Here is a 15,193-nt window from a genome sequence, read left to right on the forward strand (position 1 = left end):
TCAAATGGAAAGATAAATAAGGAGATATTTCCATGAGACTCATTTCACATGAGATGCCCTCCCTTATTGATGCAATTATTTCATTCATTGTACTATTTCTAATTCTTCGAATTAAAAAATAACTTGCATTGTGGCATTTTATTACCATTAGGAGCCATATGCATATGAACCTCTTCTTAGCTACCTGAAAACACACAATATGGGTCGTAGTGATCCTGAAATTAGTGTAAGGAATTCATCAATGTCCAATTTTCCTTATAAAATGAATGACAGGACACATTTTGCCCCATTGAGGTCTGACCACTTTAATATCCCACGTCAAGGGGGAAGAGTTTATCACAAAACTAAAAGGCACTTGTATCTTCCAACAGGGTCTTTGATGACCTCTCGGTTTTCCCCTAACCGGGAAGCCCCTCAGAGAACTGATCATGAATATTCATCATCATCATTGCCCATCAGGCCCCAAAACAACAGGGTGTGTGCGATCTTACAAAACTTTATGACTAGCTGGTCTCCAGAACAACAAGAAGACTATCAATAAACCACAATGACAATGGTAAATAGCTTGACACTTGAGCATTTAGTCTGTGCCAAAGGAGAGGCCTTCTTTCACTCCATTCTCAGAACAACCCTCCGCATTACAATACGTTAATCTCCAGCTCACAAATGGGGACATTGAGGTTTAAAAATGTTAAATAACTTGCCCCCAAGCAATCAGACACCAAAGCCTAGATCCTTATTGACTATGTACATCTTATCACTGTTTTTACCTTTCTTTGTGTGTCCATGATTTCTGTATCATTTTTATATAGTCATTCCCTTACTAGTGACTAGAAGATGTTACCTAGATCAGACTCCACAGACCCAGGGAGCAGGACTAGAAGCAGCAGAGAAAATAAGAGCAGGTAAGTTCCTGGGACTGTGCTCTCTCATCACGCCAAATCTGGGAAGGTGGGCATCTCCTATGTAGGTAGACTATTTACCCAAATTGTTTATGTGCACAGAGTTGACGTCTATTAAAAGACTTAGGTACTGAAATTATTTATTATATATTTTAGAAATGAAAGTATTAAGATATCTATCTTGTTTCTTTTTCTGGCATCAATGAGAGAGCTGTTAATTCATATGCACTGATTTATTTGATCAACAAACTATTACTGAGTGACCATTATAAGCCAAGAAACATGCCATCTGTTAAATACACAAAGATGAATAAAATATAGGCTAAGCCCTATATCCTCAAAGAGCTTACCACTTAGTGGAAGGAAAGACAAATAGATAAATATAACAATGTGGTAAAGGCAGTAAGAAGGAGATGTTTAGGGTACAGTCACTCAGGTTTGGGAAGGGGAGTCAGAAGGGGCCTCCTGAAAGTGAGACAAGTTTCTGAGGGGCTCTCCTGTGAAAAGGAACTACCTATGTAGTAACCCTAGGTGGAAAAGATTCATCATCTCACACCACCATCCGTATCTCTATAGCTCCTTGAAAAACAGAGACCTCAAAAGAACAGCCCAGCCTTTTATGAGGTCACCTCAGTGATCCAAGGGCAAGCAGAACACTTGAACGTGAGTCAAGCATTCCCCCCACACAGAGAGAACACCAATGTTGTAAGGTCAGAAAGACCTGGCAGCCTGGTAACAAGATCCCCAACGCCCAGAATGGAATCCTCATCATTCCTGGTACTACCTTGTCCATTAGAAACTCCATAACCTCCACGAAGTCAACGAAACTCTCCCTGGGCCTGAGCCAAGCACGTACTTTTAACCATATTCATTTGAGTACGGCCAACTCCCCACATTCTCCGTTTGCGTGAGTGTGTAGTACAGAGGGCTGATGGATCCATAGCAACCCAGGAGAAGGCTTCTGTGATGAGCAAAAGGAGAGGAAGGGAAAGAAGGGAAGAGCAAGGAAGACAAGAAAAAAGACTGGAAGAGAGGGAGGGAGAGAATGGTGGAATTGTGCCTAATGTTAAAACTGTGACCCTCACATGCGTACCATGGTGGGTCTCTCTCCTCTTCGGCAGACACAACCAAAACATCCTCAATTCAGGAGGGCCACAGACATGGGTAGTGATGAGTGATGAGTAACAGGGGAAGCACAGAGTCAGTGGCTAGTGGCATTTGACTCTTCTCTTTCACAGCAGCCAACAGTTCCTTTGGGGATGTGCTCACTAGGCCCAAGAGGGTCTGATGGCGTCTGAGGTCATCTCTGGTCCACAAGAGGCCAGGACAGTTCCTGGGACCACTTTAGGAAAATGACCACACCAGACTTTATCCTTGCTCCAGACTCGCTAGGTATTAGTGGTCAGCCCAGAGCTCTGTTCAAGTGGACCATTAACCCAAAGCTGGCCCAGCTCCCAAGAGACCCTCTGCATTGAGCCTCACTTCCAAGGCCATAATAAGGCCAGCCATGGCAAATGGGAGGACAGGCAGAAGCTGTTCCACTCTGGCCCATGCTAAACAACCCTCTAGCCTAAAAGCCCCCAACACTTAACAGAGCTGCATTCTTTAGAGGACAAGAATGTATGCAGACTGTGGAGAGAGGCATGACATGAAGCTTTCGAAAATAGATTAACCCCCCTTCCTACAGATCTCCCTGCTCACCCAGAGAATCCCACACCAGGGCTGCCAAATCAATCATCTCAAAGCCTGGGACAGACTAAGCCCGAGTCTGCAGCAACTTGAGCAAATCTCAGAGTTTCCTTAGGAAATGACTGACTAAATGGGAGTTTACAACTCCAATTTTTCAAGAATCTGAACCAATCCAGAAAATAACACCTTAAATAGCAAGTCTTTCCCTTAGTGAGATACTGAACAGGAAGCCCCAGGTCAAGCTCATCAAGGGTCTTGATGAAGTCCGGCCTTTTAGAGCCACCACTTCAGGCCAAAAGGCATAGCAGCAGAGAAGCACCTCATCTTTCCACGAAGTCAAGTGGTCAATCCACTCAGGCTTCCTTGTGCCAAGTTAAATAGCGGTTCACTACCAACGCTCACTTTTTTATTATTCGGCATTACCATTTCCTCAATTGATTTTCTCCTTACTTTTTTCTGTCTAGCAAGTACTTTAAAGAGAAAAAATATATATATGAAATGAAACCTCTCGCTCCCCCAGCCTATTACCCAGAGATAACGATTCCTCGTTCCTTTTCTCCATGCTCAACTTTATCTCTACACCACCACCCCCAAAGGAAAAAACAAAGGGCTCTCTTAAGGTCCCACCTAAGTTGTCACTGCCGCAGCTCCTGCTGGGACAACAGTAAGATTCCCCCGCCCCCACGTCCCCTGCACTGCCGCTGCTGTGTCACCGCCAAGCTTGCCAGCAGCTGCAGTAACCTGCGGCTGCATGGGGGTGGCAAAAATCATTTTTCCAGCACGTTTCCTTCTGCCGGTTCATTGCACGTAGAAATGCACCTTCTATTTTAATCAAGGTGTAAACCTACCCCCATCCCCTGCCTACGGCTACTCTTTTCTAGAGAATCGGGGTGAAGACAAAGTCCCCTGAAGGGAGCCGGGATGGGGAGAGGAAGGCTGCAGATAAGGGAGGGAGGAGGGCAGAAGGAGAGGCTGCGGGGAGCTAGCTGGAGCGCCAGGTGTGGCGAGCTGCCGCAGCCCCTCGGCCCCTTCCCGGAGCCCGCTGGCTTCCCGGCCCTCCCCTCGCGCTCCCCGCCGGGTCCTAGCGCCGACGAGCCCAGCCCTCCTTCCGGGAGGGGCTGAGAAAGCATAGGGTAAGAGGCTCCCGGCACTCGCACCTCTCTGCAGAGGTTGCTAATATTGGGACCTGCCGCAGCGGTAGCAGCGGGAGACCGCGGCACTGCTGTCACCCCGGGGGCCGCTTCTCTCTGCAACCGGATGAAAGACTTAAATAACCCTCCTGCCTCAGCCTCCTTCCCCACCCCCACTGCGCACAGCCACCCACTCAGCTCCATCCGAACGAGGGTGAGAGGCACAGCGGAGCGCCAGGCGCGCCCTTCCCCCGCAGCCAGCTCCCGGCCGACCCCCGAGCTCGCCTACACGGCGACCCTTCCCCCCAACCCGGGCCAGGGCTCTCCTCCCCTCCCACCCGCACTGCCCCTACCAATCCAGCCAACAGTGCCTAGCGATTCTAAGGAGTAGAGATGTCACTTCCTTGGCGACACCTTTCTCCAACCTCTAGGATTGGGGGTGGGGTAGGGGGTGACGACGTCTAGTTTTTGTTTTCTGATCTCTACTCAGCTGCTGTACCTGCAGTCCTTGTCCGCTGACCCCATAACTCGCCTCTTGGATTCTCTCACCCTCGTGGTCCCCACAATTCCATCACCCTTGAAACCTCACTCTATCCTGTGGCACTTACTGGATTTCTAATGACTCAACTGCATTAAGCAAACATCCTACCCTAAAGCTGACTGCATTAAAAAAAAAAAAAAAGCCGGGGGGTTGGGGACATGGAGGAACCCCAACTGGAACATCCCATAATCTCTTCACGCCGGGGCCCAGTCGGGCTGCGCCGGGGTTCCGAGGTGCTCTCTCAAAGGCAGGGCTCGGCTAATGCACACAATGAAGCTGCCCTGACCTTGCAGCGGTGTACCCCGCTGCGCTCCACCCCCACCCCACCCCCACCCTCACCGGCCCAGAGGCCGGGGCCCAAGACCGGGCGCTGAAACGCAGGCCCGCGAGCCGCGAGCTCTGCTCCCGGAACGTCGTTAACAATAGCTCACCGCCCCCTCCGCCCGCCTCCACGGCCCTTTGTCCCCCCACCCCCATCCCTTCCCTTGTGGCTCCGGCCCTGTCGGCCGGGGCCCCCGACCCACCTCCCGGGCACAGCGGAACCATCGACTCTCCGAGACCTGGCTGCGTGCTTCAGATGGGGGAGATGGGTCCGACATGGCACGGGGGAGGTCAGGGGTACGACCTCCAGCCTGTCCTCCGTCCCCGCCACCAACTCTCCCGCCGCGGTGCGCGCCTCCGGCGGTTCCCACACCGCAAACGACCGCGCTGCCCGGGGCGGCGGCTGTCAGCCCCGCTGGACCCACACTCACACACAAAGAGAAAGCGAAGGGACTAAACTTGGGCAATAAAAAATCTCATTCCCTAAACACGGCCAGAAGTGTGTCAGCCCCTGCCCGTCGCCCCCGGACACAAGGAGTCCCTGCAGCGCCGAAGGGCGCACTCCAGCCGGGTAGAAAGGGGGACCGAAACGGAGCGTGTTTAGGACCGCGCGGAGCTGGGTCGGCGGCCGCTGACTGCGCCGGGGGGCCTGGGCTGCCTACTCGGCACCTGCCGGCTGGGAGCGCGGGAGGACTGGGGCTCCCGCCGCCCAGCGCACCTAGGCCGCCCGCCCACGCCACTAGCCATCAGCCTGCGCGGTGCAGACGTCCAGCGAGTGCCCGTTGCGGCCCGGCACACACTCGGCTCTCCCACCCACCGCCGCCCACTGCCTGTTGTTCGGGTACTGAACACTAGGCACTGTAGCCGCCCTTAAAGCGGCCAGATAGAACAGCACTTCTAGTAAAGTTTAGTCTTGGCTTTGCAACACCCAGAGCTGAGTTTATTTCGGGGAGTGGGGGGGGGGTGCAGTTATAGTTCAACTGAATAATTGCAAAGCAAAGATCTACAGCTTTGCCTTTTCTTTCTTTTCCTTTTTTTTTTTTTTTTTTTTTTTTTTAATCAGAGAGGGGAGAGTGCCAGAAATTTACACTAGTAGGTTCAGCCTGGGGCTTGGGCTCCGTGGTGAGCAAAGGGAGAAAATCCTGGGCCTCGTGTATCTGCGACCATCCCCATGCGACCATCCCCATCCCAGGCCTGAATCTTCCTCACCTTCTGGCATCATCTACAGCCCCACAAGCCTAAACAGATAGTTTAGGCTGTGTTCAACATCTGGCATTAAAGCATGAGGAAGAAAAATCACCACAGGACTTTGTTTTTTACGACCTAGTTTAAGTGTTGTCAGGTGGGTTCACTGAGAAGTTAACTCCTTCCAACAGTCTGGTTGTCCAACTGGCGCTTTCTTTTTAGTAAGTAAGGAAAACACCCAAGAGTCCCTCCAACGGTATTGTGTTCGCTGACACTGTGCTGCTGGGCTCAGGGTGGCCCCGCAGGCACGTGTGTGCTGGCATTAAAGTGAGCAGAGTCACCAGCAGTCGGGTCTGCAGCCCTCAATGCTGAGTCACAAGTACCCTCCTTGGGAAATGAAATCCTCGGAATGCCCTTTAAAATTAGCTCGCAGCTTTTGCACGCGCGCGCACACTCACACCAGAGAGCCACCCAGGAAACCAGCACAGGGCTGCACACCAGAAAAATGGAGCATAGGTAATAACTTGATAGCTGCAAGGACAAACGCCCCTGGTGAGCGTTCTGCCCCTTCCCAAGTCATTTTCCCCCAGCGCCTCTGCCTCTGCTGCTCTCGGAGTCTAAAATATGACTTTAGTCCTCCCAACAGAACAATCAGTCAGCAACCTTCGCCTACGGGGTTTTCAGACCCTCGCGGTGGGAATAAACAATACGCTTAATTTACAATTCAAGCAGTATACTTATTAGAAGAAAAAGAGGAGCAAAAACTTCACTGGAGCACAAGATGATAACCACTGCTTTCAGCAAAATGCATTTTCAAGTTCTCAGTAGTTAATGATTAAAGCTTTAAACTCGTGGAATCAGTCCATTCAAAAGAAACTTCCTAAACCCGATCTTCCCGAGTATCTGATGCAAAAGAACTAGAGACTTTTGTTATATTTATAAATCATGCCCTCCTTTCAAAAAAAGTCGGGGGGGGGGCTTTCAATGTAGATTTGCATCAGTGCCAGCAGCAGATCTGCAATTCCCGAGGCTTTTTCTTTTTTCTTTCTTTTTTTTCTTTTTTTCTTTCTTTTTTCTCTTTTTTTTTTTTTTTTAAGCTGGCAAGACAGAAACTGAGGAACAGATCCCTTCCCTCATCCCCCGCCCGGCCACCACCTTCTTGGTAGTTATAACCCGAACATGTCATCGCACGGACACTAAAGGGTTAATGGTATACCTACCAAATCGGCTGTGGTCTTTCCTGGTTCCCTGGATAGTACCATTGGGGAAGATTTCTAAGTGAAATCCAGTCCTGCAGTATAGCTGCCTCCGCCTGAGAATCCCCTTTAAATGATCCAAGTCCGTGACTGCGGGTCCCCTGGGAAGCCCCCCTGCTTCGGACTGACCCAGGTGGTCACTTAACAAAACCGGACTGTCCACCGGCAACACGGGCACATTCCCAAACGGTACCGCATCCTGCACACCGAAATAGTTCCCAACTTCACCTAAGGGAGCCATCAGAGGACTCGGCTTTTGGAGCACAGGAATAAACAATAATGACGGTATCGACCCAGAAGATATTAGGCGAGGTATATCCAACTCCCCTCCCTTACTGCAGTTGCAGAGAGAGAAAAAAAAAAAGGTTCTTTTCTTCAATCCATTAAATGCATAAATAAAAGTAATCTGCTGTTTCACTGGCACAGGTTCAAGGTCAAACCACTGATAGTCTAAGAAACCACCACTTTATACTCACACACTGACATATTGATAAACATATCTATGTATCTCTATAGATAGATCCCCAGCTCTTAGCAGGCAGGAAGGTCTTCATCCCATCCGACCGTAATAAGGAAAAAAAATCCGTAGTTTCTCCATTTGGTTTGAGATCAGAATGACCATAGCAACTTAAATGCCTAGGCGTTATTATAGGGATTTTTAAGATGCACGGGCTACGTCAGAATTTACGGATCCCGACTCCAGGAAGGCATGCGCTGTTTTTACTCTAACCGACTCTGCAGACATCAGCATGAATCCTTCAAGGGGAAAAAAAAAAATCTCACGTTGGCGGCGGCGACAAAATCTCCCCTCCTGGTCCCCCCTCTAAAAATAATAATAATAATTACAAAAACAAAAAGAAGAAAAAAACTTTAGGCGTCCAAAGCTAGTATCCAGAATTCTCCAGAGGCTCGGCAGATGTCCATTGGCTTAAAACGGGTGGCGAGCGGCGAGCGAGGAGAGCCACGACCGGGAGCTCGCGTGCCGCCCTGGCTGCCGCGAACAGGTGTTGCCGCGCCGGCTTGCGGAGCGTTGTAGCCGGGCGGAGCGCTCCTCCTGCGCAGCCCCCGCCGGCGCGCAGAGTGGCGCAGGCAGCGGCATTGGGCTGGGTTTAAGGTAGCGCCGCGACCGCCCGGGCTCCCCGCGGTCCTAGCGCCCGCCTTCACCATCGCGCCGCTCTGCCGCAGGCCCGGCGCAGCGTGCCAGAGGGCGAGATTTCCTGGGGGACAGCCTAGGTATACTTGCTTTACAAAGAAAGATGCATGGAGAGAGGCAGGCGGCGGAAACCCTTGGTGTCCTGAGGAGCTGAATCTGGTAACCTAAAATCTTGCTCGATACATTGATGGAGGTTCAGACTACAATTGGGAAACTAGTTTTCACATGGACTCTGTAATGTTGCATTGCATTATAAAATAAAACTTAGTTGAAAGAGTTGGAGGGAAGTGGGATTGATTCAGTGAGCTTGAATGGATACAGCAGTTTCTCTTTCATTCTTCTGCCAGACATACACAGAAGCGCAAACTGTATTGCAGGTAAGCCGGATGGATGTGAACCCAGCCTGTGTGTGTGTGTGTGTGTGTGTGTGTGTGTGTGTGTGTCCTCTCTGTGTGTCTCTCTGTCTCTCTGTATCTCTCTGTCTCTCTGTATCTCTCTCTCTCTCTCTCTCTCTCTCTCTCTCTCTCTCACACACACACACACACACACACACGCAAACACAGAGGCAGATGTGGCCACCGATTTCTTCCAGGCTTCCTGATGGCATCGGTTGGGGCTATGTTTAGGTCCAGCCCCGCCGCCTGGGTCCGGGCCGCGGCGGTGCAGTCGGCAGGGGGGGCGCCAGAGAACCGCCACTGTCCCCGAGTTCGACTAGAGCGCGCATCTTTGGAGAGTCGGGGTAGAGAAGAGCGCGCCAGTGGGCTCCTTCTTTCCCCAGCCACGCTAATTAGGGGGAGCTGTGCCACCCCTCGCTGTTTCAGGCTGTTTCGCTGTTGGGGAAGCGAAAGAGGAGCTCCAGTGTCTCCCCCCACCACGGTCTGAAGCCTGCAGCCGAGCCGGGAGAGTCGGCGCGAGGTGCGTGGGGGGCGCCCTGGGGCCCTCAGCAGCTCCTTCCTGCTCTGCCTCGCGGGGCCGCAAGTGGAAGCCTGAGCTCCAGAACCCAGGCTCGGCTTTCTGCTCGAGGCCGGCTGCCTTCGCGCCCAGCTACCGGCCGGGACAAAGAAATCCGCCACCCCGGGCCGCGAGCGGCCCTACGGGGCCAAGCAGACCCGAGAGCCTAGCAGCGGCGCGTTCTGTGTCCGGGACAGCCCGCAGGCGCTGGAATCCCCTGCGCTGAGCCTGCACTGCCCCCAGTCCCCAACACCCACGCGCGCACGCATTCGCCGGGCAGCCCGGCAGCCAGCCCGCGGGCCCCTCTCTTCCCTGCTCCTCTTTGTTCACATTGTCTTAGAAATGGCCCGACTCTTGGGTCAAAATGGTGAAAGTTGCCAAGACTTGAGCACAGCTCCAGACTGCAGGACAGGCGAGTGGGAAGAGAAGTCCAAGCAGAGACTGGACCCCTGCGGTGGGAAAGGGAATCAGCCTTTTGGGAGGGGGGTAGGAGGAGGGACCTTCCTCAGTAGTCAGCTAAAGGCTGGAGGTGAAGAACTGGGGCTGGCCCTACTCGGGACGGAAGGGTTTCGCCCTAAGACGAAAAGGAGTCATGAATTTGCAGATTTCTCGGGTGCAGGAGGTGCCGGCGACCTGGAGCGACCTTCCTCTGCTCCCGGAGTGGAAGGCGTGCTTGGGCCCCAGCAAAGAGGAAAGAGAGGGGCGAGGTGGTCCTCCCTTCTTGCTATTCCCACACCCCTTTGCCGCAGTCCCAGGTCATTGGGTGTCCGCGGGCTGACTCCGTGCGTCGTGCTTACGTGTTTATGAAGCACCAGAGCCCTGCCCCGTGGTATTTACAGCAGTCACATCGACGGTGGGCTTTAACGTTAACTGCTCGGTGGCAGATACAAGAAGCAGGGGAAGGAAGTGTCACTTCTTATAAACCACCCGAATAGCTGGCATGAATCACGGAGGCAGCCGGCAGCTCTGGGTTAAGCAGGGGAGTTCTGGACCACTCGGGTACAGTGTGCCGGGTGGGTTAGTTACTTTTTTATAAAACCCGATAGAGAAAGGCTGACGGGGAGAGATGGAGAGAGGGAGACGCTTGATAAGGGAAGACATGAGCAGCACGTGGACATTTACACTGAAGACAGGACTGGGACAATTACCACCAGCTGTCTCCAACCACATTCTTTCGGTCTGAATTTAGATTGTGAGCCAATGAGCAAAGACCATTTCCGCTTCCGAATCCTGCAGCCTCGTGACTGTCACTTTAAAAAGGATGCAGCAGTGGGAGAGAGGGCTAAGTAGCTGATACCGCACTTTCCCAGTTAGAAGCAGCCTGCCTGCTCAAGCATCTCTTTGCTACTGCAGTGAATTTAGTCCACATTTCATCTGCATCCCTAACTCTACCTGAAGGAAGTTTTTGCTGCTTTCTTGCCCCCTGAACCTGTGCAGCAGATTTCTTTCTCTTCTTCTATTTGGTGCTGTTTTCCTATTACAGTAATGCAAAAAATATCCTTCCTTTCATTGATCATATCCCATTTTCTCCAGAACTCACTCCACTGGCTCTGTCTGGCCAGCTTCCTCATGATTCCCTCCCAGCTCTGCCATGATCATGAGTTCCTATGTCCACGCCTGTATGCATGTTTTACAAGTGTTCCTCAATTAATACGTAGATGTTAAGCTCCAAGAGGAATGAGGCCTTGCTTTCTAGACACGTGGTGTAATTGGCTTAATAACACCTGCCTTGGAAGATTGCTGTTAGGAATAAAAGGAAAAATGCACATAAAACAGGCAGCACACAATAGGCACTTAAGACATAGTAGCTATTATTATGTTGGTCCTAATGTAGTCCCCCCTAGAATCTGCCCATGAGATATTCAGCAAATACTATTACTGAGTTCAATCCCAGTGCTCTCTCAGGCTTTCTATTCTTAAAATATTTTAATCCTTCTGGTTTTCTCCTCTTTTAGTTTGTCATCTGTCTTTTCTGCTGATAGTTTAGTGCTTAGACCCAGATGGGAATCATGATGAGGTAAATGAAGAGAGAGATGACAAGAAATGAACTCTAGAATAGAGGTCAGCAGATCTGGCACAAGCTTCTCCAGCCCTCCCCGCACTACCACAATCTGCTCCCTGTGATTACTGATATCCCCTTCATGGGCCCCAGGTGAGCTGCTGTAAATATGGGTTTATGATATATGTATGTAAAAATGGCCTGTAAGCTATGAAGTCCCTACAAATTTAAGGTGACCACTGGACAAAAGTGCTCTGTCCACCTCTACTGCTTTGTTCATTAACATGTGTCTCCTCCTCTGATTTCTTTGGACCCCCCCAAATGCACATCACCAAGGAATACCTTCATTCCTTTCCTACAACAATAAAGGGGTAATTGGGCCTCCACCCTTCCATTTTCCATTTCCCCAGTTCTCTCCACCTCACTCTACAGCCCTTCAGTCAGGGGCTTTTGTTTGGGAACTGTGATGAGTATGGAGTGGAGAGGAGTGTTTGGGAAGGTTGAAGTCTGTTCCTAGTCTGATCCCCATGGACTACATTTAAGCTTCAATGGAGAGAACTATTGTGGTCACCATTTATTGACTGTTTTGTTATGTTCCAGACACTCTACTAAGTGGTTTTGTGCTTTATCTTTTTAATTTTCAAAACTGCCCTATGAAATCAGTACTATTATCCCATTTTACACATGAGAAGACTGACTTATAAAGATTAAGTAAGGGGTGCCTGGGTGGCTCAGTCAGTTAAGTGTTCAACTCTTGATTTCAGCTCAGGTCGTGATCTCAGGGTTGTGAGACCAAACCCTGCGTTGAACTCCACGCTGAGTGTGGAACATGCTTAAGATTCTCTCTCCCTTTCCCTCTGCTCCTTCCCCCACCCTCACTCGCTTGCTCTCTCTCCCTCCCTCTATTAAAAAAAAAAAAAGGATAGGGGCGCCTGGGTGGCACAGCGGTTAAGCGTCTGCCTTCGGCTCAGGGCATGATCCCGGCGTTATGGGATCGAGCCCCACATCAGGCTCCTCCGCTATGAGCCTGCTTCTTCCTCTCCCACTCCCCCTGCTTGTGTTCCCTCTCTCGCTGACTGTCTCTATCTCTGTCGAATAAATAAATAAAAAATCTTAAAAAAAAAAAGGATAAAGTAACATGCCTATTGCTACAGTGTCAATAAATGATGGAGCCAAGTTCATAGACTTCAGACCCCCATTATGCACACTGCCTTCTATTATAATAGGCATATACTTCTAAATTTTTATAAATGGCATGTTTCCATAAAATAAATATATAGGAGTAAATAGCATATATATATATATATATATATATATATATATATATATGCACAACCAGTTAAAAGACATAATGAAGAAATAAAGACCCTAGTTACAATAGGGGTGGGGGGAAGAAAGATAAATTCCAAGGAATACAATTAACAAAAATGTGCAAGATCTGGATGAAGAAATACATTTAAAGCTCTCTAGGGACACAAAAGAAGACTTGAACAAATAGAAAGGCATACAGTGTTCTTAGATTTTAAAAAAATCCCTCAATTTCATAAATATGTAATCATTCCTAAATTAATCTAAAAACTTAACCCTGATGCTAAAGTTAATATAGAAAATCAAATTTAAATTGACAACAAAATGTTTGAAATTAACAAGAAAAATAGGAGAATAACTAGCCATACAATATTTTTAAATATTATAAAGCTATTATACTCAAAAGAGTAGTGTTCTCATATGAATTATTCATATTAGCATATGAATAAGGAGAATAAGCAATAACACAGAATAGAAATCACAGAAATAGACCTAAATACATGGTATAATTTAATATATGATAAGCAATCATGATGGGGGGAAATGAACTATTGAGTGAAGGGTTTTTAAACAACTGAATAGACACTTTGGAAAAAATAAGTGGTATCTATTCCTCATACTTTACATGTGAATAAAACCTAAATGGAGCAAATATTTCAATATTTAAAAAAAAATAACAAGTACTAAAAGAAACAATGGAAGAATTCCTTTATAATCTCAGTTGTGAAGGTCTTACTAATTGTATCACAAAACCCAAAAAAGGGATAATGACAAATTCTACCACATACAAAACATTTGTTTAACTGTGTGGAGGGAAAACACAAATTCAGAAGATAAATGACAAAATGGAAAAAATGTGCATCTCATATCAAGATAAATAACTCATTTCCATAATATATAAAGAGCTCCTATAAGTCAATAAGAAAAATATGACTTCTGTTTTCCAGTCTGACATGTAAAAACTCGGTAGTCATTACTCCTGTCCACATCACAAGAAAAAAGTTGGACAAACTAAAGCCAACAACTATTCTTAGATCCCTCAAAAAATTCAGGTCACAGGACAAGCTGCTGCAGTGAAAACTAAAGAGACAAATAGAGATAGAGAATCACACCTTACTGGAGCAGAAACCCACATCTGGAATCAGTATTAGTAGGAATACTAAACTGTAGTTGATGAATTAATTGCTGGGGGCTGTTTGGACAAGCTTGAGAGTTAAAAACTCAGAAAAGGCCTGGTCTTAGAAGGGCCCCTACACTTTCCTGAGATGTACCTCCAGGAGCTCTAGCAGGTTCTCACTGAGAAGATCTGAGAAAAATTCCTTGCTGCATCCTTCAGGGGAAGGGAAAAAATAACCATTTTGAAATATGCCCAGAGTTCTCTGTTCTCCTTAACAAAGCCTGCCCTCAAAGGAAGATATTTTGCCAGCCCCTAACCAGCCTGGACAAAGGGAAATATCCACCTCCAGCCCCCTCCAGACCTCATTGTGGGGAAAAGGATGTACCCAGCTAGGGCTTTCTAAAAGATTGAGACCTAGTCAGGGAACTGAAGAACACTTCCCCCGCCCCTACTCTTACCAGGACATCCAGAGAGCTCCTGTATAATAAGAGGGATTAGACCTGAAAGAACTGCAAGACTCAGACCCTATTTTATTTTTTTTATTTTATTTTTTTTATTATATTATGTTAGTCACCATACAGTACATCCCTGGTTTGTTTGTTTTTTTTCCCTTGGGAAGCCTCTTTATTTTTTTTTATTTTAATGTTTTTTTATTATATTATGTTAGTCACCATACAGTACATCCCCGGTTTCCGATGTAAAGTTCGATGATTCATTAGTTGTGTATAACACCCAGTGCACCATGCAATATGTGCCCTCCTTACTACCCATCACCAGCCTATCCCATTACCCCACCCCCTCCTCTCTGAAGCCCTCAGTTTGTTTCTCAGAGTCCATAGTCTCTCATGCTTCATTCCCCTTTTTGATTACCCCCCCTTCTTTATCCCTTTCTTCCCCTACCAATCTTCCTTGTTCTTATGTTCCATAGATGAGAGAAATATGATAATTGTCTTTCTCTGCTTGACTTATTTCACTTAGCATTATCTCCTCCAGTGCCGTCCATGTTGCAGCAAATGTTGAGAAATCATTCTTTTTGATAGCTAAGTAATATTCCATTGTATATGTGGACCACAACTTCTTAATCCAGTCATCTTTTGAAGGGCATCTCAGTTCCTTCCACAATTTAGCTTTTGTGGACAATGCTGCTATGAACATTGGGGTGCATATGGCCCTTCTCTTCACTACATCTGTATCTTTGGGGTAAATACCCAGTAGTGCAATGGCTAGATCATAGGGTAGCTCAATTTTTGACTTTTTAAGGGACCTCCACACTGTTTTCCAAAGTGGCTGTACCAACTTGCATTCCCACCAACAGTGTAAGAGAGAGATCCCCTTTCTCCACATCCTCTCCAACATCTTTTGTTTCCTGCCTTGTCAATTTTTGCCATTCTAACTGGCGTAAGGTGGTATCTTAGTGTGGTTTTGATTTGCATTTCCCTCATGGCTAATGATTTTGAACATTTTTTCATGTCTCTTTTAGCCATTTGTATGTCATCATTGGAAAAGTGTCTGTTCATATCTTCTGCCCATTTTATGATTTATTTGTTTCTTGCGTATTGACTTTGAGAAGTTCTTTGTAGATCTTGGATACCAGTCTTTTATCTGTAGTATCATTTGCAAATATATTCTCCCATTCCGTGG

The 15,193-nt window shown here is 48.0% G+C and overlaps 1 protein-coding gene across 1 annotated transcript in view; it reads right to left on the reverse strand.

Annotated features, from left to right (window-relative positions):
- The window catches only part of FGF9 (fibroblast growth factor 9), a 33,602-nt gene extending 25,493 nt beyond the window's left edge, over window positions 1-8,109 (reverse strand). The window contains exon 1 of the mRNA XM_026492988.4: window positions 6,989-8,109. Coding sequence (XP_026348773.1) covers window positions 6,989-7,265 — 277 coding nt within the window. The 5' untranslated portion in view covers window positions 7,266-8,109. The remainder of the gene's footprint in view (window positions 1-6,988) is intronic.
- Between the last annotated feature and the right edge of the window lie 7,084 nt (window positions 8,110-15,193).

The sequence above is a fragment of the Ursus arctos genome, unplaced genomic scaffold (assembly GCF_023065955.2).
Source record: "Ursus arctos isolate Adak ecotype North America unplaced genomic scaffold, UrsArc2.0 scaffold_10, whole genome shotgun sequence".
NCBI lineage: Eukaryota > Metazoa > Chordata > Mammalia > Carnivora > Ursidae > Ursus > Ursus arctos.